We start from the raw sequence: 24,982 nt of genomic DNA, 5'->3' as shown, positions 1-24,982 counted from the left end.
AGCACCCACCTGTCCGAAGTGACAGTGCGCCAGTGGAAGTGGTGATGGCAAACCCTGCCCCCTACTGGCATCAGATAGGCCTGAAAGCACGGACTAGGAGGGCTTGGAGGCGGATGCTGCAGGGGTAGGTGTGGACTGGCCTCGCCGTTGTCCCCGACCGCCGCCACAGCAGTTTCCACGGCCGCCCCCACGCTGGATGTTAGTCTGCGGTCCGTGCCTGGCGGCATGTGTGGGAGCGCCCCTTCCTTGCCCACGAAAGGAGCGAAAGGCACCCGTTTGCTGGCGCGGGGCAGAGAGGCCCAAGGACTTGGCCGTAGCCCTGGAGTCGTTAAAGCGCTCAAGCGCATGGTCTGCCTTGTCGCCAAAGAGGCGACAGCCATCAAACATTATGTCCATAAGGGTATTTTGGACATCAGCCGAAAAGTTGGCGGACCTCAACCAGGCGTGGCGACGAATCGCCACCGTCGTTGCCATCGCTCTGCCCAGTGAGTCCGTGGTATCCAGCCCACACCGGATGGATTACCGTGCCGCATCTCGACCCTCCGCAAGGGCTTGGGCGAGTTTAGTCCGGGCCCCCTCCGGACATTGTGGCAGCACGTCCGCGACCGTGTCCCACAGAGAGTGGGTGTAGTGGCCCAAGAGGCATGCAGTGTGGACTGACCGCAGTCCCAAACTCAGGGAGGAGAATACCTTCTTACCGTATTGCTCATACCTCTTGGATTCCCGATCGGGTGGAGCCGTCCGGAATGCGGTCTGGGAGTTAGAGGCCTGGATGACCAGGCTCTCGGGGGTGGGGTGGGTGGACAGGAAGCAAGGGTCGCCCGGAGCCGGGCGGTGACGTCTGGCCACGTTCTTATCTACAGGCCGACCTGTAGCGGACTTGGACCAGGTGCCCAAAAGAACGTCTGACAAGGCCTCATTAAACGGCAGCAGGTTTAAGGACCTCAGTGAGGAGGTTAGTCCTCACAGCCACGATGGGGAGCTCCAGGCCCAAGGCCTTGGCCGCCCGCATAAGCACCACACTGTGGGCAGCCCCCTCCTCCGAAGCCACGGTAGGAGGGGAGACAAAACCAGTGTCAGGCGAAGTGTCCAGCCCACGGGCATCCCCTAGCTCACCTGTCCAGTCCTGTTGAGACTGACACTCCTGTGCCAGAGGGTCCTCAGACCCCTCCAAATCCCCCTCGTCACCCATCACCTGAAATTCAGGTTCAAAGGATGGGGCCGTGTTGGACTTGGCCCTTCTGGCAGGTTCACCCCTAAACTTTTTGCTTTGTGTTTGTGACCCAGTGGTAGTGATTTTTGGTTTCTGCGCACTTTCACTGTGTCCCAGTGGAAAGTGTGTGCGCACTCTGAGTGCGTGGAGTGAGGTTGGCCTGCCCTCCCATAGGAATGCATGGGGAATGTCTGTGTCCCTGGTAGTTCCTGATGCGTGAGGCGTGCATGCTCTAGTTTGGTATGGTTGAACTCGTGAGATTGAATGCTTCGCAATGATGTATGTGGCATGATTGTGTCTTGTGCGGAAGTGCCACTTCTAGGAGTTGGTATATTAGTGTAAAATATGCTGGCGTGTGATTGGCTGGAGCTGGCTGGGATGCCAGGCTCCATGAGTCATGATGGGTCTGCAAGGTGGTGAGTGTGGATATTAGCATGCTGATGGCTGGGGAGGAGTGCACCTGGTTCCTGAATGGGCTGGGCTTTCCCCACACAATGCTGGCTCCGCCCCCTGTGGTGCGACTAATGACCCTAGTCCTGCTAGTGAATAAAAAGGGTGATTGAGCACATCAAGGGTGCTCCAAAACCAGCTGCGACTGGTTTCTCCCCCACCCTGCACCTACACACAAAGGATTTAACTGTATAAAAAGGGGCTGTGTCCCCAGAAAGGTTGTTCTCTTCCAGGATCCTGAGGGGGCTGCTGCTGTTGCTGGGCAGAAGGACTGCCACTTGGATTGTCTCCCTGCCTGGAGACCCAGTGAGCTGGCTCTGGGCCCAGCCTTGCCCCCTGCCTACCTAAGGACTCTGCTGGACCTTTATTTAACCTATAGCGCCTGGGAGCGCTTTATTTGGGCCTCTAGCGCTTGAAAGCGCTTTATTTTCTCCTAGCGCTCTGAGCGATGAATTTTGTCCCCACAAGCGCCTGTGAGCGCTTTATCTGGGCAATAGCACTCAGGAGCGCTTTATTTCCGATTATAGCGCTTTGTTTATCTTAACCGCCGGTGCCCACCCGGCATTGCCCGGCGAAATTGTCCCCGTTGCCGCCCTGCCGCGACCAGGAAGTCAGGCAGGCCGGGGGCGGGACTGTGGGACACCCCGTGACATCGTTCCCCGGGCCGCGCTCTGATTGGCTGCCGGCCCGGGACCTGACTGGAGAGAGAGGAAGCCGGAAGCTGCCTGCCGGGGCTCCCATGTGAAGGGAGAGCACCGGGATAAAGCAGCAGAGGCGCGGCTGCCGGCGAGGCCCCGGAGGAGGGGAGCTCCGCCCGTGGCACCTGAGGAGCACCCGGTGAGTGCGGGTGCTGTCAAAGAGGAGAGGGGGGCGTCAGGACACATTGCCGGTGTCCGCCCCCCTCCCCCTCTCAGTAGCGCGACCTCCGGGGGCATTGCATTGTCGCTTGAGCCCCGAGAGGCTCCACCCGGGCTATATTGTTTGGAGCCACGAGGCTCCTGGGGGCATTTGCATATTCCGAGTTCCCCAGAGAGGAACTCCAACAACGGCCGCATTTGGTGCTCGAGCCTGAAAGGCTCAAGGGGGCAATATTGCTGAAGTCCCAAGGCCCCAGTGGGCCGTTTGCGATCCCGAGTCCCCAGAGGTGGGACTCCAACGTCCAGGGGGCATTGTGTTCGAGCCGCGAAGGCTCCCCGGGGGCACCATTGTTCTAGGTGTGTTTTGAGAGCCCAGAGAGGCTCGTGGGGCCATTTGTTTACTCAGAGCCCAGCGAGGCTCCAAAAAGGGGACAAGTATATGTCCAGAGCCTGCGAGGCTCCCAAGTTGGTCCCCCCATCCTCCTTGCTACAGCTGCCCAGCACTTCGTGGGCAGCTGCCACGTTTAGGCCCCTGACTTTGGGACACAGGGCGTCCTAGCCCCAACAAGGCCAGTTGGCCTAGGGACAGTCACAGGTGGTGACTAATGTGAATTCTGCGCAATTGTTCTTTTTCTACACCTCTGAATGTTTTTAGGCATCATGTGTTTTCCTTCCCTGCATCTCTGAATGTGTTGTTAATGCATCATGTGCCTTGTTCCTTACACCCCTGAATGTATGTTACGCATCATGTGTTATGTGCTTATACCCCTACAGGTATTGTGATACTTGGTTTTTCTCCTAGTACAGGTGGTACTAGTGAGGTCCTGGTTACCAGTGGTTACTGGTTGTGTGCTATTTTGTGCTACAGTGATTTATATTCTATGTTCTAAGTGCTAATTCTACCCTAGTGCTAAGTTCTAAAAGTGCCTATTCCTGACAGTGGTCCATGTGGCCCTGTCTTGGCCCTGTAATTTCTGCCCGTGCCTGTTGGCACATTGTAAAGTGTGTGTTTTATCTGATGTGTTTTGGTATAATACAAAGGCTATTTTTATATATAACCTTGTGTGGAGTTTCCTTTGTGGTGGGCATTTGGGTGTTGTTGCTGGGGTGCGTGCGCAAATACTTAACTCACATCGCCTCCAAGTTTAGCCTTGCTGCTCGCGCCATGTTACCTAGAGGGTGAGCAGGGGTTATCTTGGCGTGTAACTCCTTTGCCCTGACTTAGGAGTGGTGGTCTCTGACTGACTTTGGCTTAAGCCCTGGCCAGCCAGGGATCCCATTTCTAACAGGCCGGTTCATTGAAGTAAAAATCTCCAAGCAACGTCGCTGTGTGCCGCTCCGTTGCCGTAACCGAATCGAGGGTAGGATCGGGGATGGCGGCACCGGGGGTGACACCCTAGGGGTCAGCGCCGGTGAGGTCGACCGGCAATGACCCGGATCCGGAACCGGATCCAGTGGGGGCCTGCGGCGGTGGGACGGAAGTCGGCAGCGGCACCGGGCCGAAGCACCCTACGGCGTCGGGGCCGAAGCACCGACCCGCTAGGCCCCCCAGCCGGGGCTGCTGGGCCCGAAGGCGCCGCGGAACCCGACGTAGGAGGGAGCGACCTCATGGCTATTAGGAAGCGCTCGATCTCCTCCGGCGTCGCGTCATGTCCAGGGACCGGCGGGTATAGAGCAGGCCGTGACGCCCGCGACTCCGTCGGAGCCGCGTGGGCGGTGTCTCCCGAACCCCCGGCCGCGTTGCGCGAGCGTCGGGAGGGTCGGAAGAGCGATGACGCCTTCCCGACTTCTCATGCCTCTTACCTGAGGATCTTGAGCCCGAAGACCGATGCCGACTCCCGGAGCTATGATGGCTCCAACCCCGCGACCTCCTTCGGGACCAGGACCTCGAACGGCGCGGGCCGACTGCCGGAGCTCAAGTTGCTTGCGGGACTGCTCCCGTCTAGCCTTGGACGTCAGGGCCCGGCAGTCGGAGCAGGCTCGGTCGTCGTGGTCGGGTCCAGACAATGAAGACACCGGCGATGGGGGTCGGTAATCGACATCAGTCGGCTGAAATCGACGCAGGGTTTGAACCCGGGCATCCCTATCGGCACCGTCGGAGTTGAACGACTCGAAAAAACAGATCAAAAAGATTTAATCAAAAAGTGACTAAAGGGTACTACTTCTCCGAATCTGCGCTAGCTGGCGCGGAAAAAAGAAGAACTGATGTCAGCGCGCGAGGGCGGCGTCTAAGTACTCCGGTGACGTCATCCCGGCGCCAACGACGCTGACGATGGACGCACAGCCGCAGACGACGCCTATCGACGTGCAAGGGTACTGCTACCCAAAAGTTTCCGGATCCAGTCGGACGCCTGGGGATATTCTAAGGTAAGGAATCTAATACTAACCTGTTTCTTTCAGATTATCTATTTTCTGTTCAAGATCTCAGCCAGCGCCATACTGTGACAGGACCCTGCACCACTGGTGTGTTTATAACCCACTTTTTAAAAAAAAACAGGGGGCCACTACTAATATTGCATTTGCTACATGTAGGGAGTAACATTAGTTTTGAGAAAAAGGAGAACTGTAGCAAATAAATTATAGCTAATATGCCATATCCTATGGGGTGGACTTTTGTATCAATACATTACATATAATAACATGAAGACAACGATAATCATAAAATTTTGTAAAAATTTATATTCTGTTTATTTATATTTTTCTTATTTTGTTTTCATTTGATTGTATTAATTTTCAAAATTTCATATTAGATCAAGTCAAAACAGGTCAACATTAAATGACAAACACTACAAAAACAAATGACAAGTTTGTATGAGGGACTAGAGAGGTTGGCAATGCGGTGGGTTGGAGAACTACGCGCGTTTCGGCCACTGCCTTCATCAGGAGACCGTCATTTGCAACAAAACAATAAAGAACGACTGCACCAGTCTCAATGAACTTACCAATGCCGTGCACTGAACCATGGTTGCCATGCTGCATCAGTCTCAATGACCTTACCCGTGCTGTGAACCATGGGTGCCACGTTGCACCAGTCTCAGTAACCTTACCCGTGACGTGCTCTGAACCATGGGTGCCACGCTGCACCAGTCTCAATGACCTTACCCGTGCCGTGCTCTGAACCACGGATTCCATGCTGCACCAGGCTCAATGACCTTACCAGTGCCGTGCTCTGAACTATGGGTGCCATGCTGCATCAGTCTCAATGACCTTACCCGTGCTGTGAACCAAGGGTGCCACGTTGCACCAGTCTCAGTAACCTTACCCGTGCCATGCTCTGAACCATGGGTGCCACGCTGCACCAGTCTCAGTGACCTTACCCGTGCTGTGCTCTGACCCATGGGTGCCACGCTGCACCAGTCTCAATGACCTTACTCCTGCCGTGCTCTGAACCATAGGTGCTACGCTGCACCAGTCTCAATGACCATAACCGTGCTGTGCTCTGAACCACGGGTGCCACACTGCACCAGTCTCAATGACCTTACTTGTGCCGTGCTCTGAACCATGGGTGCCACGCTGCACCAGTCTCAATGACTTTACTCCTGCCGTGCTCTGAACCACGGGTGCCACGCTGCACCAGTCTCAGTGACCTTACCCATGCTGTGAACCATCGGTGCCACGCTGCACCAGTCTCAATGACCTTACTCATGCCGTGCTCTGAATCATGGATGCCATGCTGCACCAGTCTCAGTGACCTTACCAGTGCTGTGCTGTGAACCACGGGTGCCACGCTGCACCAGTCTCAGTGACCTTACCCGTGCTGTGCTCTAAACCACGGGTGCCACGCTGTATCAGTCACAGTGACCTTACCCGCGCCGTGCTTTGAACCATGGGTGCCACGCTGCACCGGGCTCCGTGACCTTAGCCGTGCCGTGCTCTGAACCATGGGTGCCACGCTGCACCGGGCTCCGTGACCTTAGCCGTGCCGTGCTCTGAACCATGGGTGCCACGCTGCACCAGTCTCAATGACCTTACCCGTGCCATGCTCTGAACCACGGATGCCACGCTGCACCAGGCTCAATGACCTCACCAGTGCCGTGCTCTGAACTATTGGTGCCACGCTGCACCAGTCTCAATGAACTTACCAGTGCCGTGTACTGAACCAGTGCCACGCTGCATCAGTCTCGATGACCTTACCCGTGCTGTGAACCATGGGTGCCACGTTGCACCAGTCTCAGTAACCTTCCCCGTGCCGTGCTCTGAACCATGGGTGCCACGCTGGACCAGTCTCAGTGACCTTACCCATGCTGTGCTCTGACCCATGGGTGCCACGCTGCACCAGTCTCAATGACCTTACTCCTGGCGTGCTCTGAACAATAGGTGCTACGCTGCACCAGTCTCAATGACCTTACTCCTGCCGTGCTCTGAACCATGGTGCCACGCTGCAGCAGTCTCAGTGACCATAACCGTGCTGTGCTCTGAACCACGGGTGCCACGCTGCACCAGTCTCAATGACTTTATTTGTGCCGTGCTCTGAACCATGGGTGCCACGCTGCACCAGTCTCAATGACTTTACTCCTGCCGTGCTCTGAACCACGGGTGCCACGCTGCACCAGTCTCAGTGACCTTACCCGTGCTGTGAACCATCGGTGCCACGCTGCACCAGTCTCAATTACCTTACTCATGATGTGCTCTGAATCATGGATGCCACGCTGCACCAGTCTCAGTGACCTTACCAGTGCAGTGCTGTGAACCACGGGTGCCACGCTGCACCAGTCTCAGTGACCTTACCCGCGCCGTGCTCTGAACCACGGGTGCCACGCTGCAGCAGACTCAGTGACCTTACCCGTGCTGTGCTCTGAACCACGGGTGCCATGCTGCATCAGTCTCAGTGACCTTACGCGTGCCGTGCTCTGAACCATGAGTGCCACGCTGCACCAGTCTGTGACTTACCCGCGCCGTGCTTTGAACCATGGGTGCCACGCTGCACCGGGCCCCGTGACCTTACCCGTCCAGTGCTCTGAACCATGGGTGCCACGCTGCATCAGTCTCAGTGACCTTACCTGTGCCGTGCTCTGAACCATGGGTGCCACGCTGCACCAGTCTCAATTACCTTACTCGTGTTGTGAACCATGGGTGCCACGTTGCACCAGTCTCCGTGACCTTACCAGTGCCGTGCTCTGAACCACAGGTGCCACACTGCACCAGTCTCAGTGACCTTACCCGTACTGTGTTCTGACCCATGGGTGCCACGCTGCACCAGTCTCAGTGACCTTATCCGTGCTCTGAACCATGGGTGCCACGCTGCACCAGTCTCAGTGACCTTACCCGTGCCGTGCTCTGAACCACGGGTGCCATGCTGCACCAGTCTCAGTGACCTTAACCGTGCTCTGAACCATGGGTGCCACGCTGCACCAGTCTCAGTGACCTTACCCGTCCAGTGCTCTGAACCATGGGTGCCACGCTGCATCAGTCTCAGTGACCTTACCCGTCCAGTGCTCTGAACCATGGGTGCCACGCTGTACCAGTCTCAGTGACCTTACCCGTGCTCTGAACCATGGGTGCCACGTTGCACCAGTCTCAGTGACCTTACCAGTGCCGTGCTCTGAACCACGGGTGCCACCCTGAACCTGTCTCAGTGACATTACCCGTGCTGTGCTCTGACCCATGGGTGCCACACTGCACCAGCCTCCGTGACCATACCCGTGCTGTGTTCTGACCCATGGGTGTCCCACTGCACCACTCTCAGTGACCTTACCCGTACTGTGCTCTGACCCATGGGTGCCACGCTGCACCAGTCTCAATGACCTTACCCGTGCTGTGCTCTGACCCATGGGTGCCACGCTGCAACAGTCTCAGTGACCGTCCCCGTGCCGTGCTCTGAACCACGGGTGCCATGCTGCACCAGTCTCAGTGACCTTAACCGTGCTCTGAACCATGGGTGCCACACTGCACCAGTCTCGGTGATCTTATTTGTGCCGTGCTCTGAACCACGGGTGCCACGCTGCACCAGTCTCAGTGACCTTACCCGTGCTGTGCTCTGACCCATGGGTGTCACACTGCACCACTCTCAGTGACCTTACCCGTACTGTGCTCTGACCCATGGGTGCCACGCTGCACCAGTTTCAGTGACCTTACCCGTGCTCTGAATCACGGGTGATTCAGAAAAGGGGGTGGTGATGGACAGAGTTTCTGAATTAAGCAGAATACTGCTACCCAGTCAACAGATCAGGGCTTTAATCCATCACCGTTTTTTAGCTCACAGCACCATCCCAGCTCAGAACCTGGCTATATGCAAATTAGTCTATTCCTGTCCCAGTGCATCATGGGAACAGGGCAAACCAAACTACCAAGCCAATTCTTATACTGGGAAGGAAACAAGCTTCCGGGGACCGGTTTCTGGCATTTCAGCTGTCGTTGGCCCGGCTTGCTTGAATCCTGATGGTGCAATGAGCAAGGGACTCACATCTGAGTATACCCTTCCACGCTTATGGTGGACAAAATGATTCAGAAAAGGGGGTGGTGATGGACAGAGTTTCTGAATTAAGCAGAATACTCCTACCCAGTCAACAGATCTGGGCTTTAATCCATCACCGTTTTTTAGCTCACTGCACCATCCCAGCTCAGAACCTGGCTATATGCAAATTAGTCTGTTCCTGTCCCAGTGCATCATGGGAACACGGGTGCCACGCTGCATCAGTCTCAGTGACCTTACCCGTCCAGTGCTCTGAACCGTGGGTGCCACGCTGTACCAGTCTCAGTGACCTTACCCGTGCTCTGAACCATGGGTGCCACGTTGCACCAGTCTCAGTGACCTTACCAGTGCCGTGCTCTGAACCACGGGTGCCACCCTGAACCAGTCTCAGTGACATTACCCGTGCCGTGCTCTGACCCACTGGTGCCACGCTGCACCAGTCTCAGTGACCTTACCCGCGCTGTGCTCTGACCCATGGGTGTCACACTGCACCACTCTCAGTGACCTTACCCGTACTGTGCTCTGACCCATGGGTGTCACACTGCACCACTCTCAGTGACCTTACCCGTACTGTGCTCTGACCCATGGGTGCCACGCTGCGCCAGTCTCAGTGACCTTACCTGTGCCGTGCTCTGATCAGAGTGTGCCACGCTGCACCAGTCTCAGTGACCTTACCAATGTCTGTCTGTTCCCTATGAGGGTTTCTCGCTCCAACCCCTGTGTGTGTCACTGCACCAGTGTCTGTCTGTTCCCTACGAGGGTTTCTCACTCCAACCCCTGGGTGTCTCACTGCACCGGTGTCTGTCTGTTCCCTACGAGGGTTTCTCGCTCCGACCCATGTCTGTTCCCTACGAGGGTTTCACGCTCCGACCCCTGTGTGTCTCACTGCACCAGTGTCTGTCTGTTCTCTACAAGGGTTTCTCGCTCCGACCCCTGGGTGTCTCACTGGACTGCTGTCCGTCTGTTCTCTACGGGGGATTTTAGCTCCGACCCCTGGGTGTCTCACTGCACCGGTGTCTGTCTGTTCCCTACAGGGGTTTCTCGCTCAGACCCCTTGGTGTCTCACTGCATCAGTGTCCGTCTGTTCCCTACGAGGGTTTCTCGCTCCGACCCGTGTCTGTTCCCTACGAGGGTTTCTCGCTCCGACCCCTGTGTGTCTCACTGCAGCAGTGTCTGTCTGTTCTCTACATGGGTTTCTCGCTCCGACCCCTGGGTGTCTCACTGGACTGCTGTCCGTCTGTTCTCTACGGGGGATTTTAGCTCCGACCCCTGGGTGTCTCACTGCACCGGTGTCGGTCTGTTCCCTACAGGGGTTTCTCGCTCCGACCCCTTGGTGTCTCACTGCATCAGTGTCCGTCTGTTCTCTACGAGGGTTTCTCGTTCCAATCCCTGGGTGTCTCACTGCACCGGTGTCTGTCTGTTCCCTATGAGGGTTTCTCGCTCCAACCCCTGTGTGTGTCACTGCACCGGTGTCTGTCTGTTCCCTATGAGGGTTTCTCACTCCGACCCCTGGGTGTCTCACTGCACCGGTGTCTGTCGGTTCCCTACCAGGGTTTCTCGCTCCGACCCTTGTCTGTTCCCTACGAGGGTTTCTCGCTCAGACCCCTGTGTTTCTCACTGCACCGGTGTCTGTCTGTTCTCTGGGGGGTTTCTCGCTCCGACACCTGGGTGTCTCACTGCACCGGTGTCTGTCTGTTCTCTGTGAGGGTTTCTCGCTCCGACCCCTGGGTGTCTCACTGCACCGGTGTCTGTCTGTTCCCTACGAGGGTTTCTTGCTCTGACCGCTGGGTGTCTCACTGCACCGGTGTCTGTCTGTTCCCTACAGGGGTTGCTCGCTCCGAGCCCTGGGTGTCTCACTGCACCGGTGTCTGTCTGTTCCCTACAGGGGTTGCTCGCTCCGAGCCCTGGGTGTCTCACTACACCGGTGTCTGTCTCTCCCTATTTGCTCCGACCCCTGGGTGTCTCACTGCACCAGTGTCTGTCTGTTCTCTACGAGGGCTTCTTGCTCTGACCCCTGGGTGTCTCACTGCACCGGTGTCTGTCTGTTACATACGGGAGTTTCTCGCTCCGACCCCTGGGTGTCTCTGACCCCTGGGTGTCTCACTGCACCGGTGTCTGTCTGTTCTCTACGAGGGTTTCTTGCTCTGACCTCTTTCTGTCTCACTGCACCGGTGTCTGTTCTCTAAAGGGGTTGCTCGCTCCGAGCCCTGGGTGTCTCACTGCGCCGGTGTCCGTCTGTTCTCTATAGGGGTTGCTCGCTCCGAGCCCTGTCTCACTGCACCGGTGTCTGTCTGTTCCATACGGGTGTTTCTCGCTCCGACCCCTGGGTGTCTCACTGCACCGATGTCTGTTCTCTGCAGGGGTTGCTCGCTCCGAGCCCTGGGTGTCTCACTGCACCGGTGTCTGTCTGTTCCATATGGGGGTTTCTCGCTCCGACCCCTGGGTGTCCCACTGCACCGATGTCTGTTCTCTACAGGGGTTGCTCGCTCCGACCCCTGGGTGTCTCACTGCACCGGTGTCTGTCTGTTCCATACGGGGGTTTCTCGCTCCGACCCCTGGGTGTCGCACTGCATCAATGTCTGTTCTCTATGGGGTTTCTCGCTCCAACCCTTGGGTGTCTCACTGCACCAGTGTCTGTTCTCTATGGGGTTTCACTCTCCAACCCCTGGGTGTCTCACTGCACTGGTGTCTGTCTGTTCTATACGGAGTTTCTCTCTCCAACCCCTGGGTGTCTCACTGCGCCGGTGTCGGTCTGTTCTCTACAGGGGTTGCTCGCTCCGAGCCCTGGGTGTCTCACTGCACCGGTGTCTGTCTGTTCCATACGAGGGTTTCTCGCTCCGACCCCTGGGTGTCTCACTGCACCGATGTCTGTTCTCTACAGGGGTTGCTCACTCCGACCCCTGGGTGACTCACTGCACCGGTGTCTGTCTGTTCCATACGGGGGTTTCTCGCTCCGACCCCTGGGTGTCTCACTGCACCGATGTCTGTTCTCTACAGGGGTTTCTCGCTCCGAGCCCTGGGTGTCTCACTGCACCGGTGTCTGTTCTCTATGGGGTTTCACTCTCCAACCCCAGGGTGTCTCACTGCACCGGTGTCTGTCTGTTCTATACAGAGTTTCTGTCTCCAACCCCTGGGTGTCTCACTGCACCGGTGTCTGTCTGTTCTCTACAGGGGTTGCTCGCTCCGAGCCCTGGGTGTCTCACTGCACCGATGTCTGTTCTCTACAGGGGTTGCTCGCTCCGAGCCCTGGGTGTCTCACTGCACCGGTGTCGGTCTGTTCCATACGGGGGTTTCTCGCTCCGACCCCTGGGTGTCTCACTGCACCGATGTCTGTTCCCTACAGGGGTTTCTCGCTACGACCCCTGGGTGTCTCACTGCGCCGGTGTCTGTCTGTTCTCTACAGGGGTTGCTCGCTCCGAGCCCTGGGTGTCTCACTGCGCCGGTGTCTGTCTGTTCACGTGTCTGTCACGGGCCTCGCGGCGCTGCATTCGGAGGGCTCTGCTGCTCACTTGTCACTGTGCTTGTGTTTTCCAGTAAGTTCAGAGACGTCAAGGTGGTCCTCGGAGTCCACAACAAGGCGAAGCCGGACGAGACCTGGGAGACATTCGAGAATGTCACAGCTCACTTCCACACCCCGGACCCCTACAACTCTGTGACCAGGAGGAACGACATTGTGTTGCTGAAGGTAAGTGACCCGCTCTCGTGCAAGGCGTGAGCACAGGTGCTGTGCGGGGGCAGAGAGGGCAGCCTGGTCTATACACAAGAGAGACGAAGGAGCCCTGTGCCCGGGGGCAGTGCTGGGTGGCAGGGGCGGGCTGGCCTGGGGCCGGGTGTGCTGGGCACTGGCCTGGGGTGATTGATGGAGGAAAGCTTGGGGTCACCAGGCCTTTCTTTCTCTTCCTAGCTGCCCCACGCAGCCACGCTAAACGACGAGGTGCAGCTCCTCCCACTTCCGGCCGGAGGGGGAGACATTGCCCCGGGCACGGTGTGTAACGTGGCCGGCTGGGGGGGGACCACCACAGACCCCAACGGGCCCATGTCGGACGAGCTGAGGGAAGCCAACGTGACCGTCCAGGACAACAGGGACTGCGACACAGACCTGGGCCTGAAGCAGCACATGCAGCCCACCATGCTGTGCGCCGGGGAGCGGGGCCCCGGCAGGGACGCCAGGCCGGTAAGACTGCTTCCTGCATGGCTGGGGCTGAGGGCGCTGCACCCCGCCTAGCATCCACGTCATCAGAGTGAGAGTTGATGTTGAGTCCGTGGGTCTGGCTGATGCTTGCTAGAGGAGTCATGTATACGTTGGAGAGAGTGGGGAGAAGTGAAGAGCCTCGCTGCACTCCACAGATGAGGTCCTCGGGTTCGAAGGTGAATGGAGGAAGCTTGGGATTTCTTTCCCTTCGTTCTCACTCACTTCGCACCAGAGCCCTTGTGGTAAACAATAAATGAGGATTCAATCGGGTAGAGACTTGTTAAGTACAAGTTTATTCGCAGCACAGAGTAAAACAGCAGATCTCCATCTGGCCAGCCATCAACTGTCCAAGCAGGAATTCTTAGTTAGAATCATAACATTAGGAACATACTAAAGTTCCGAGAAGGAAACATTGAAAACAGACTGAACACAAAAGAGCTATTTACAACATATCTCCCTCCCCTAACCCCTTCCATGCTCATGACGGAACGGTTCCGTCATGAGCGTCGGTTGAGCTGTGCTCATGACGGAACCGTTCCGTCATGAGCCGATAGGCTCATTAGAACCTTCAGCACAGCGCGATTCTGTAAACCTTTGTCCCGCTGCGCCGTTGATCCTCTGGCCAGATACTAGTCCTTGTCGCCAAAATGTGGTAAACAATAAATGAGGATTCAATCAGGTAGAGACTTGTTAAGTACAAGTTTATTCGCAGCACAGAGTAAAACAGCAGATCACCATCTGGCCAGCCACCAACTGTCCAAGCAGGAATTCTTAGTTAGAATCATAACATTAGGAACATACTAAAGTTCCACGTAGGAAACAGTGAAAACAGACTGAACACAAAAGAGCTATTTACAACAGCCCTCTCCTTTGCACGTTCCCTTTGAGCAGCCCTCTCCATCCTTCTTGAAAAGACCATAGTGGAGCCAAATAATCGCTGTATCTTGGTTCAATTTTGTGATTCATAAATACATGCTTTTTGGAAACCTATGCTTGTTGCACATCTGCGGACTTGAATTAATTCGGATGTATGTTACCGGGAGCAAGCATTGTTATATGCTTGGAGTTTTTATTATATAACAACTGTCTCTAGAAGGAATCTATACTAAAGAAAGGTCCAGGACCACTGTTTTCTGTACCATTCGGCACCCAGGTCTAAGGACTTGTGTAATGGCAAGTGCCTGTGGAAGCAGACGCTGCATCTCTGCTTCAGTGCGCTTTGTATGTTTAGGAGTATGACAACACAAATGGCGTCTTTGTTTTGCGACCAGTCTTACCTGAAGTTGGGTGATCTTTGATGAAGGGCTCTTTGATTTCGCAGGGTCAAAGGGGCTAAGCAAATGTTTCTGTAGCCTTGCTGCAGCGGGGCCTGTGCCCGGGTCGGTATAAACACACGTAGGTGAGGTCTCTAGTCATTGTGTGAAAGTGGTGAGGATTATTGTACCACCCGTTTCTTTGCGATACCTGTCCATGCTGTCGGACACGGAGCCCTTAGGAATTAAACCGTGTCAGTGTACAGATCTCTGAATGGGAATCTTTTTAGTAGGCACCAGAGGAGTCCGTTCCACAGAGGAGGAGGGTGGGTTGGTGAGGAATCTGCAGTTATATAGATTATCCACCAGAAGAAAACAAGTTACTTACCTGTAACTTTGGTTCCCCAGTATTGGTAACTTTCATAGATTCCCATGCTTTGTATCATTCCCCGTCGTCGGAATGGGAGCCTCGGTAAATAGAAAAAACCATAGTAGTAAGCACAAAGTGAAAAAATAGGCCTAGGCCTCATCTCATTTTGTAGCTTATCCACCTCTTTTTGTAAAAGAGACCAAAATTCTGCAGTAGCCAATCAGAGCAGCCTCACCCCATAGAACCTTCCTGAGAGAAGCTCAGAGCCTCAGATTTTCGTAGCCGTTGTATACAGCTATCCACCAAGACCCGAAGAGTGAGCTTTCCCAGGGGAGGTGGGTGGGCGCATGGGAATCTATGAAAGTTACCAATACTGGGGAACCAAAGTTACAGGTAAGAAACTTGTTTTCTTGCCCCAGTATTGGAACTTTCATAGATTCCCATGCTTTGTATCAGAGTAACCAGCAGTAAAGAAAAAGCATATTTTGCCATACATGAATCTGAAAATGTGACACATCTCTGAAAAGAACAGCAGAACACATAGGATCATAAAATATGACAATAATGCAGTATACAAAATATGCAATAGGAAGGCGGGATAGAAAGGAAAAGCTCACCGACTTATTGGAAAAGATTCCTCAGGACTGCTTGGCCCACTGCTGCATCTTCCTTCACAGAAGAATCCAGACAGTAGTGGCGGGTGAAGGTGTGGACACTGCTCCACGTTGCCGCCCTGCAAATGTCCTTGATAGGGACTCCTGCGAATAACGCCGCAGAGGAAGCCATGGATCTGGTAGAGTGAGCACGAACTGCTCGCTGCAGAGGTTTCCCAGCCGCCTGGTGACAAAATTGTATAGCACTGGAAATCCAACGGGAAATACAAGCTTTAGAAACTGGACAACCTTTGCGTGGAGCACTGAAGGAAACAAAGAGCTGTGAAGATTTCCTGAAATGCTTCGTTCGCTCCAGGTAGAATTTCAGGCATCTGTGAATGTCCAGAGAGTGCAAAGTTCTTTCCGCAGGTGAAGAAGGCTTTGGAAAAAATGGTTTCAAGACCACGGGCTCATTCAGGTGGAATTCCGAAGGTACCTTCGGGATAAACTTAGGATTCGTCCGTAGAATCAGCACATTATTCTTAAACTGGAGAAATGGTTCCTCAATCGTGAAAGCCTGGATCTCACTTACTCTGCGAGCCGATGTCAGGGCCAAGAGAAGAGCCACTTTCCAGGAAAGAAACTTAAGGTCAGACTTATGCACAGGTTCAAAAGGGGCTTTCATGAGAGATGACAAAACTAGATTCAAATGCCAGGCCGGAGGTGGCGGCCGGACTGGAGGAAAGACCCTGAATAAACCCTTCAGGAATTGCTTGACAATCCTTGCCGACCATAGGGAAGGACCTGAAGATGAACGTCGGAATCTAGACATGGCTGCCAGATGGACCTTTATCGAAGATGGAGCCAATCCAGATTTCGCCAGTGAAAGTATGTAAGGCAAGAGTTTGTGCGGAGAAGAAGTATATGGGTGTAAACCTTCCTTCTGGCACCAAACACAGAATCTCTTCCATTTGGCACGATAGGTCTTGTTGGTACTAGGGGCTCGAGCCTGAGCCAGAATGTCTCTACATTCCCTTGAGAGATCTAAACCCTGGAACTCTCTGAACTCAGGAGCCACGCTGTTAATCGCAGTGACTTCAAGTCCGGATGTAGAACCTGACCGTGAGACATTGTTAGCAAAGTTGGAACAGGATGCAGGAGAACTGGCTGGTCCTGGGAGAGGAGAAGAAGTTCCGAGTACCAAACTTGTCTGGGCCATGCTGGAGCGATCAGAATCATCCTGCACGGTTCCACCTTGAGTTTGCTGATCAACTTCGGAATCAGTGGAATGGGCGGAAAGGCGTAAACAAAGGCGCCTGACCAGGCAATCAAAAGCGCATTCCCCAGGGATTCCCGATGGTGAACCCTGCTTGCGAAGGACAGGCATTTGGCGTTCTGGGGAGTCGCAAACAGGTCGATGGATGGTGTCCCCCATCGAGGAAAGAGTTCCTCCAGAACAGACTGATCCAGTTCCCACTCGTGAGAGACTGTCCTCTGACGACTCAAAGCGTCCGCCCTGATATTGAGTGTCCCCGCTAGATGTTCCGCTGAGAGGGAGACATTGTTCTGTATTAACCAATTCCATAGCGTTTGGGCTTCCTTGGAGAGGGTGGAGGATCTTGTCCCACCCTGTTTGTTTACGTAGTGCATGGCTGTAGTGTTGTCCGTACGAACCAGCACTACACTGTTTTGAATCCTCGGAAGAAAAGCTTGAAGAGCCAAACGGATAGCGAGAAGTTCCAGGAGGTTGATATGGAACTTTCGTTGCACTGGACTCCAGTGACCGCTGACCTTTAGCTCCTGGAGGACCGCTCCCCATCCTTCCATGGAAGCATCCGTTGTTACAATAAGGGGAGATGGTGGAAGAAGGAACGATAGACCCTTGGAAAGATTGTCTTTTTGCCGCCACCAGCTGCCTGCTTTTCTCATCTCCTTGGTAACGACAACCTTGTCGTGGAAGGATCCTGTGACTTGCCGCCACTGTCTGTCCAGCTGCTCTTGTAGTGGACGCATCCTGAGCCTGCAGTGCGGAACTAAAGGAATGCAAGATGAAATCGATCCGAGAAGCGATTTGTACCTGCGAACTGTCAGTGTCTTTCGAGATTGGAGAAGACGAGCTGAACACATTAGTTTGGTCTGGCGTTCCTCCGACGGGAGGGCTAAGCAACTGTCCGTGTTCAGGATGGCCCCTAGGAACCTTGCTGACTTGGATGGGCATAGAACCGATTTTTCCCTGTTGAGTCGAAGACCTAGTCGCTCGAACAGATCTTTGCATGTCCGGACTGCACTGGACGCTTCTTGAACAGATGGAGCTTTCAGCAGCCAATCGTCCAGGTATGGAAACACTTGAATAGCTTGCTTCCTGAGAAAAGCTGCCACCGGAGCCAGAATCTTTGTGAAGATCCGCGGGGCGGACCGGAGACCAAATGGCAGTACCTTGAATTGAAAGTGACTCTTGCCCACTGTAAATCGAAGATATTGCCTGTGAGCTGGATGAATAGGAACGTGGAAGTAGGCGTCCTCCAAATCTAGGGTCGCCATATAATCCCCTGGATTGAGTAGACGAAGGATGTCCTGAAGAGTGACCATCCTGAAGGACAACTTCACGAGATAAGTGTTGAGCTGCCGTAGATCTAAAATTGGACGCCACTTGTCCTTTGTCTTCCGAACCAGGAAGAACCTGGAATAGAACCCTTTCCCCTTCTGCGAAAGGGGTACAGGCTCTACCGCCCCCTTGGTGAAAAGTTGGTGGGCTTCGAGATGAAGGAGCCTGAGATGTTTGGGAGGGAAGGCATCCGGCGCTCTTGTTGGAGGAAGGTCTTGAAACTCCAATGTGTGTCCTTCTCTGACAATCTGGAGGACCCACTGATCCGATGTAATAATCATCCAGTTGTTTAGGCAATGGGTAATCCTGCCCCCCACTGATGTGAATGAGGGAACAGGAACAGTGGAAAGAGCCACCTGGCCGCTATTGTTTCCTGGTGTTGTCTCTCCTTTGCTGCCCCTGACGTCCTTTAGGCTGCTGGCGAGAGAAAGAACCCCTTTGAGAGTATTGTGGCTTATACGTCTGGCTGGACTGAGATCCAGAAGAGTAGCGATTTTGATTTCCTCCACGATAAGACGAAAAACCTCTACCTCTAGCTCCCCTGAAAGGTACTTTACGATACTGCAATGTACCCAAGGACTTAGCTGTATCCGTGTCCTTTTTGATGCCTTGCAGGGCCTCATCGACGTGCTTGCCAAACAGCATCTCACCGTCATATGGTAGATCCAAGATCTTATTCTGCACCTCCTGCCTGAACCATGTGGCCTTTAACCACCCTTGGCGTCGCAGAACCACCGAGCCGGCCAGTGCTCGGAATGCGGTGGTCGCAATATCCATTGCCACATCAATGACCTCCGAAGAGGCCCGTTCCCCTTCGAGCAAAATCTTCCTCACCTCCTCTTTAGAAGAATCTTGCAGTTCGTCTACAAATGGAGCAAGGTCGCACCACATTTGCCGATCATAGCGTCCCAGAATCGCTAAAGCATTGGCTGCTCTAACCAGGAGACTGGCCATAGCTGAAAACCTCTTGCCTACATTGTCTAGGCGCCTGCCCTCCTTATCCGGCGGTGTAGTCATCGGCGTAGAAGGATTCTTGGATTTGCTCTGGGCAGCCTGCGAAATGACCGAATCCGGTTTCGGTTGGCCAAGCAAACATGCCGGACTGCCATCAGGTGCCTTGTACTTCTTTTCCAGTCTCGGAAGTACCGGGAGGACTGTGGCCGGATTATGCATAGCCTTCAAGCCCTCAGACCAGACATGCTCAATGATCGGAATGGACCTCACTGACTTTCTGAATGGTTCTTTAAAGTCATATAAAAAGCAATCCGATTGAACTGTGGTCACTGGGAGACCAAATCTTTTGGATGCCCTGTCCATTAGGTTGTGAAACCCTCCAACGTCCGCTGGAGGCGAAGTAATGTTATCCGGATCGGTGTTGTCCGGATCTATAGGGTCAGCAGTATTCCATTGCGCCTGTTGATCTTGATCAGGATCCGCTTGCTGGTCTGCATCTGAAGACGCAGCGTCATCATCATCAGTATCCTGCACCTGTACCACCTCCTGTGGGCGCACTTCCGGCGCAGTGGCACGCTCTCTTGGGGGCAAAGAATGGTCTGCCACAGGTCGTAATGTCTGAGGCGGAGGTGTCGGGGGGCGCACTTGTTGGGCTTCCGGAGGCGCAGGGAAACGTTGCTTGTAGTCCTGCAACATAAGTTGTAAATCCGCCACTAAAGTAGATGGTATTGCCACCATACCTTCAGGTAATTGTGGCATAGGCTGCTGTGGAGGTATGTGCCGGGTAGTAGTGCGCTCCTCCTCATAATAATGCTCTGGAGCATAGTGCTGTCGTTCCATGTGCTCCTCCTCAGAGCTAAATTCCTGAACTTTAACCTGGAGGTCAGAAGGGCTATAGGCCTGCCCAAATTCACTGAAAGTCTCTTCCTCAGAGTCATCTTCCAATAGTAGGCTAGGTGGTAATTTCTGAACCTGGCGAGGAGACGTCATCTCTGGCGTGATTTGCTTCCTTTTCCTCGAAAAAACATGTTTTTCCGAAATTTCCGTCGTCGACGAGGTCGTCGTCGACGGGAAGGTCTTCTGGGTCTGTGTCGACAGTGGAAGTGCAGATGTAGATACTGTCTTCGTCGCCGAGGATAGCGTCGTCGACGAGGTGAAACTCATCGTCGACGATGGTGGTATCGTCGACGGGACCGTCGACGAGCTCGTCGTCAGCAACATGGTAACCAGCGTCGTCGACATCGTCGTCGAAGTCGTTCTCGTCGTCGACACCGCCGTCGACGCCAGCCTTGCAGACATTGTCGTCGACGTGGAGATGGTCACCCTCGTCGACGACGAGCAGGATTCCGGAGCCTTGAAAACCGTCGACGGTGTAGGCGTCGTCGACACAGCCGTCGTCGACGAGCCCGTCGACGAGGCAACCTTGGCAGAGCTGTCCTTTTTAACACTCGTCGACGACGTACCTGGGAGTTTAGTCGTCGACGACTTCTGCTTCTTGTCTGAAGCGACCTCTTGAGCAGGGGTTGAAGGCTTTTTGACCCCACGATCTTTTTCTGAGGGAGGTGAAGAGACTGTAGAAGCCTTTCTCACCTTTTTTGAGGGCTGTTGTTCCTCAGGCTTACCCTGCCTCTCCTTTTCACCTCGGTGAGGAGATTTTTGGGCAGCCGGCCTGTCAGACCTGTCAGAGGTCCCTGGTAAGGCCTTGTGACGGGACTCGTCTGAAGTAGAAAGGGGGGACCTACCCCTTTTCAGAGACTTTCTGGATGACACCATCGACGAGGAGCCCTCACTGTCCGAAGAGATAATGTCTTTCCGGTCCTTCATCTTCTGAAGCCATGTGAGGAGACGTCCTTCCCTGTCCCTCAAGGTCTTGGCTGAGAAGGATCTGCAAATCGGACAGCCTGTTGGTTTATGGTCCGGATACAAACAGTAGATACAATCCTCATGTTTGTCCTCGACAAACAACCTCTTTTTGGAGCAGGTGGCACAGGCTCTAAAAAGGGCTTTCCTCTCCGACATGATGAGAAAATATCCAAGTAGTTGAAGAAATAACAAGAAAAAACTGAAGAAAACTGAGCAGAGCTCAATGGAGACTCCCTTGCACAACGTGCGGTAGAAAATCTGAGGCTCTGAGCTTCTCTCAGGAAGGTTCTATGGGGTGAGGCTGCTCTGATTGGCTACTGCAGAATTTTGGTCTCTTTTACAAAAAGAGGTGGATAAGCTACAAAATGAGATGAGGCCTAGGCCTATTTTTTCACTTTGTGCTTACTACTATGGTTTTTAGGTCTCGGCTAAAAGACTCGCGTAAGCGCGTCTCCGCCGAGATCTTATGTCAGGGACTATGCTTCCCAGGAGACAGCCTTGGTCACGCGCATTGCCTCTTCAAGGAGGCGATTTCCGCTGGCCACGCGCTCGCGAACGCGCTCAGCTGCTGTCTCCTGGGAAGCAGCTACACCACACGCGCATGCGCATGCGCAGAAACAGCGACAGACACACACGAGCGCTCATGCACGCACGCACCCACACATACAGCGAACCCACCCCCCGGCGTCGCATGCATACACACACACACACACACACACACACGTGCACCGAGCATCCCCCCCCACCCCTCCGTTGTCGCACCCCTCCCCTCCGCCGTCGCACCCCGCCCCCCACCCCTCCGCCGTCGCGCACACACACACGCAGACATACAGGCATTCTCTCTCTCCCCCCCCCGCCCCGCCCCGCTCACCGGTCAAAGGCCCTCCAGACACGCAGACATACAGGCATTCTCTCCCCCCCCCGCCCGCTCCGCTCACCGGTCAAAGGCCCTCCGACCGCGGGGCTCTCCCTCGGTGCTCCTCCAGGCACTCCGTGGGCGCGGGCTTCACAAAACGGAAGTCCCGCCCCACGATAGGTTTCGTTTTCTCAGTCCCGCCCCACGTTAGGTTTCGCTTGCAACTCGTTGGGTATAAAAGCTTGTCGATCCAAGTGTGTGTGTATTGCAGATGTTATCCCTTTTTACAACCAACCTTGACCTCACCAGAGATTCGTAATTGTCCAAACATTCCTCTATCTTGGTTAGTTTTTGTGTAATAGGAGATAGCAAGGTAGTTAAAATACTCTCAAATGTCTTCCACTGTTCTAAATCACAGTTCGAGTTAATACCATTTCCCGCTGCATAATTGGTATCACCATCAACCAAATCGGCATTAATTATAGGACTGCCCTCCTCGGGTGAGACACTGTCACGGGTTTTGTTCGACCTTGCCACTTTTGCTCTACAAGGCTCTACAAGGCCTTTGTGGTCCTCCTCCCCGCTTCCTTTTTACTGCCGGTTCCAGAGTTAATCATTTGGTAGAGGTTTTTTTATTTGGGGATGTGGCAGATGCACGTGTAGAGACGCTGGCTGTAATGTTACTTTGGGTCAGTGGCGATTTTGGGGAATCCTCTAGTGTTCCAAGGGGATATGGAACTTCAACGCCAACCTCAATATTAGTCGATGGTATAATAATGATTACATCTTGATGAGCTGGCGAGCGAGCTGTAGCTATAGTCCCTAGGGAAGATCTCCTATTTAATAACTGGACCAGAGACAACAGATGCTCGGTACAGAGGTCCCCTAAGAATAAACTGATCAAGCGTCCCCACCACGCTGCCACCATGAGAAGTACCTAGGTATTTCCTTTCCTGTTTGCTCATCTTTAATAACTTAAGTGAACTTAAGCCAACTGGTAATGCAGAGTAGTGAGTAGTGAGTGCAGAGTGGTAATGCAGAGTAGTGAGTGCAGAGTAGTGAGTGCAGAGCAGTGAGTGCAGAGCAGTGAGACCAGAGCAGTGAGTGCAGAGCAGTGAGTGTAGAGTAGTGAGTGCAGAGTAGTGAGTGCAGAGTGGTGAGTGCAGAGTGGTGAGTGCAGAGTAGTGAGTGCAGAGTAGTGAGTGCAGAGTAGTGAGTGCAGAGTGCAGAGTAGTGAGTGCAGAGTGCAGAGTAGTGAGTGCAGAGTAGTGAGTGCAGAGTGCAGAGTAGTGAGTGCAGAGTGCAGAGTAGTGAGTGCAGAGTGCAGAGTAGTGAGTGCAGAGTGCAGAGTAGTGAGTGCAGAGTAGTGAGTGCAGAGTAGTGAGTGCAGAGTAGTGAGTGCAGAGTAGTGAGTGCAGAGTGCAGAGTAGTGAGTGCAGAGTGCAGAGTAGTGAGTGCAGAGTAGTGAGTGCAGAGTAGTGAGTGCAGAGTAGTGAGTGCAGAGTAGTGAGTGCAGAGTAGTGCGTGCAGAGTGCAGAGTAGTGCGTGCAGAGTAGTGAGTAGTGAGTGCAGAGTAGTGAGTGCAGAGTAGTGAGTGCAGAGTGCAGAGTAGTGAGTGCAGAGTGCAGAGTAGTGAGTGCAGAGTGCAGAGTAGTGAGTGCAGAGTAGTGAGTGCAGAGTAGTGAGTGCAGAGTAGTGAGTGCAGAGTAGTGAGTGCAGAGTAGTGAGTGCAGAGTAGTGAGTGCAGAGTAGTGAGTGCAGAGTGCAGAGTAGTGAGTGCAGAGTAGTGAGTGCAGAGTGCAGAGTAGTGAGTGCAGAGTGCAGAGTAGTGAGTGCAGAGTGCAGAGTAGTGAGTGCAGAGTAGTGAGTGCAGAGTAGTGAGTGCAGAGTAGTGAGTGCAGAGTAGTGAGTGCAGAGTGCAGAGTAGTGAGTGCAGAGTGCAGAGTAGTGAGTGCAGAGTGCAGAGTAGTGAGTGCAGAGTGCAGAGTAGTGAGTGCAGAGTAGTGAGTGCAGAGTAGTGAGTGCAGAGTAGTGAGTGCAGAGTAGTGAGTGCAGAGTAGTGAGTGCAGAGTAGTGAGTGCAGAATAGTGAGTGCAGAGTGCAGAGTAGTGAGTGCAGAGTGCAGAGTAGTGAGTGCAGAGTGCAGAGTAGTGAGTGCAGAGTGCAGAGTAGTGAGTGCAGAGTGCAGAGTAGTGAGTGCAGAGTAGTGAGTGCAGAGTAGTGAGTGCAGAGTAGTGAGTGCAGAGTAGTGAGTGCAGCGTAGTGAGTGTGCAGAGTAGTGAGTGTGCAGAGTAGTGAGTGTGCAGAGTAGTGAGTGTGCAGAGTAGTGAGTGTGCAGAGCAGTGAGTGCAGGTGCAGAGTGGTGTGTATTGGCAATGTAAATGACAATGCCATTTATTTATGATTTAAAGAAAAAAAAGAAATGTCATGAGCAATGCCAATTGCTCTACCTTTAATGATGCCGAGACCATTGCATTGCAAATGCTTGTTTCTATTTACCGAGGCTCCCATTCCGACGACGGGGAATGATACAAAGCATGGGAATCTATGAAAGTTCCAATACTGGGGCAATGAGCGTTACCAAAGGTAAGTGACGTGTTCTTCTAATGGATACTCCTAACTGGCGTTTCCTCACCTTGCAAATAGATACCAAAGAAGTAATTACCCGGGTGGTGGGTCTGAAGAATGTCTCAGACCAGAAAGTCCTGCGTGAACAAACAGGAACAATGTCCCTCCTGTCAGACCTGCTATCCGGGCAGTAGCACTCGGTGAATGTGTGGACTGATGCCCACGTCACAGCCTAGCAGATGTCCGAAACATGCACTCCAAGTGCCAGTGCGGTGACAGCTGTTTTGATCTCGGCGGAATGCGTCCGAAGGCATTCCGGAGGCCGTTTCTTAGCCAGTACATGGCAGCTCCTTATACAAGGTACAATCCATCTGGGGATGGTCCATGTCTGCACTGCTCTTCCTTCTCCTCCCCATAAAAGCCCATCAAGAACGTGTTATCCACTCAGTGACTTGTGTTGCCACTGATGTCGAATCTCCGAGCTACTAGGGACTAGGTGATGAAGTCTCTCTTCCTCCATGGACGGATGAGGAGTGAAGGACATAGGCAGGGTAATGGACTGCCAATGTGGAAAGCTGAAACAATATTTCGGAGGAATGCTGTCCTGGTCCTTTGCACCAACTTGTCTGGGAAGGAGGTGGTGTACGGTTGGTGGAGAGAAAGTGCTTACAGCTCACTCATACTCGAAGCTGGTGCGATTGCAATGAGAAACACTGTTTTCAATGTGAGCAATCTTAAGGAGCAGCTGGGCATAGGCTCGAATGGAAAGCATATTTGGAATGTAAGAACCAGACGA

The 24,982-nt window shown here is 53.8% G+C and overlaps 1 protein-coding gene across 3 annotated transcripts in view; it reads left to right on the top strand.

Moving 5' to 3' along the window:
- Window positions 1-24,982, top strand: part of LOC147673044 (duodenase-1-like) — a 60,925-nt gene that overhangs the window by 25,142 nt on the left and 10,801 nt on the right. For 2 of the 3 annotated variants that reach the window (XR_015302593.1, XM_086946722.1), the window contains exons 3-4: window positions 12,467-12,617; window positions 12,837-13,106. Coding sequence is in view for 2 of the 3 variants with exons in the window: in XM_086946722.1 (XP_086802848.1) it covers window positions 12,467-12,617; window positions 12,837-13,106 (421 nt within the window). In the remaining variant the exon portion in view is untranslated. Of the gene's footprint in view, window positions 1-12,466; window positions 12,618-12,836; window positions 13,107-24,121; window positions 24,205-24,982 lie in introns of all 3 variants that reach the window. The other variant, XM_086946723.1, reaches the window with a different exon arrangement.

This window comes from Lissotriton vulgaris, chromosome 12 (genome assembly GCF_964263255.1).
Source record: "Lissotriton vulgaris chromosome 12, aLisVul1.2, whole genome shotgun sequence".
Lineage (NCBI taxonomy): Eukaryota > Metazoa > Chordata > Amphibia > Caudata > Salamandridae > Lissotriton > Lissotriton vulgaris.
The sequence above is the reverse complement of the archived record's forward strand: the minus strand, read 5'-3'. Positions and strand labels throughout refer to the sequence as shown.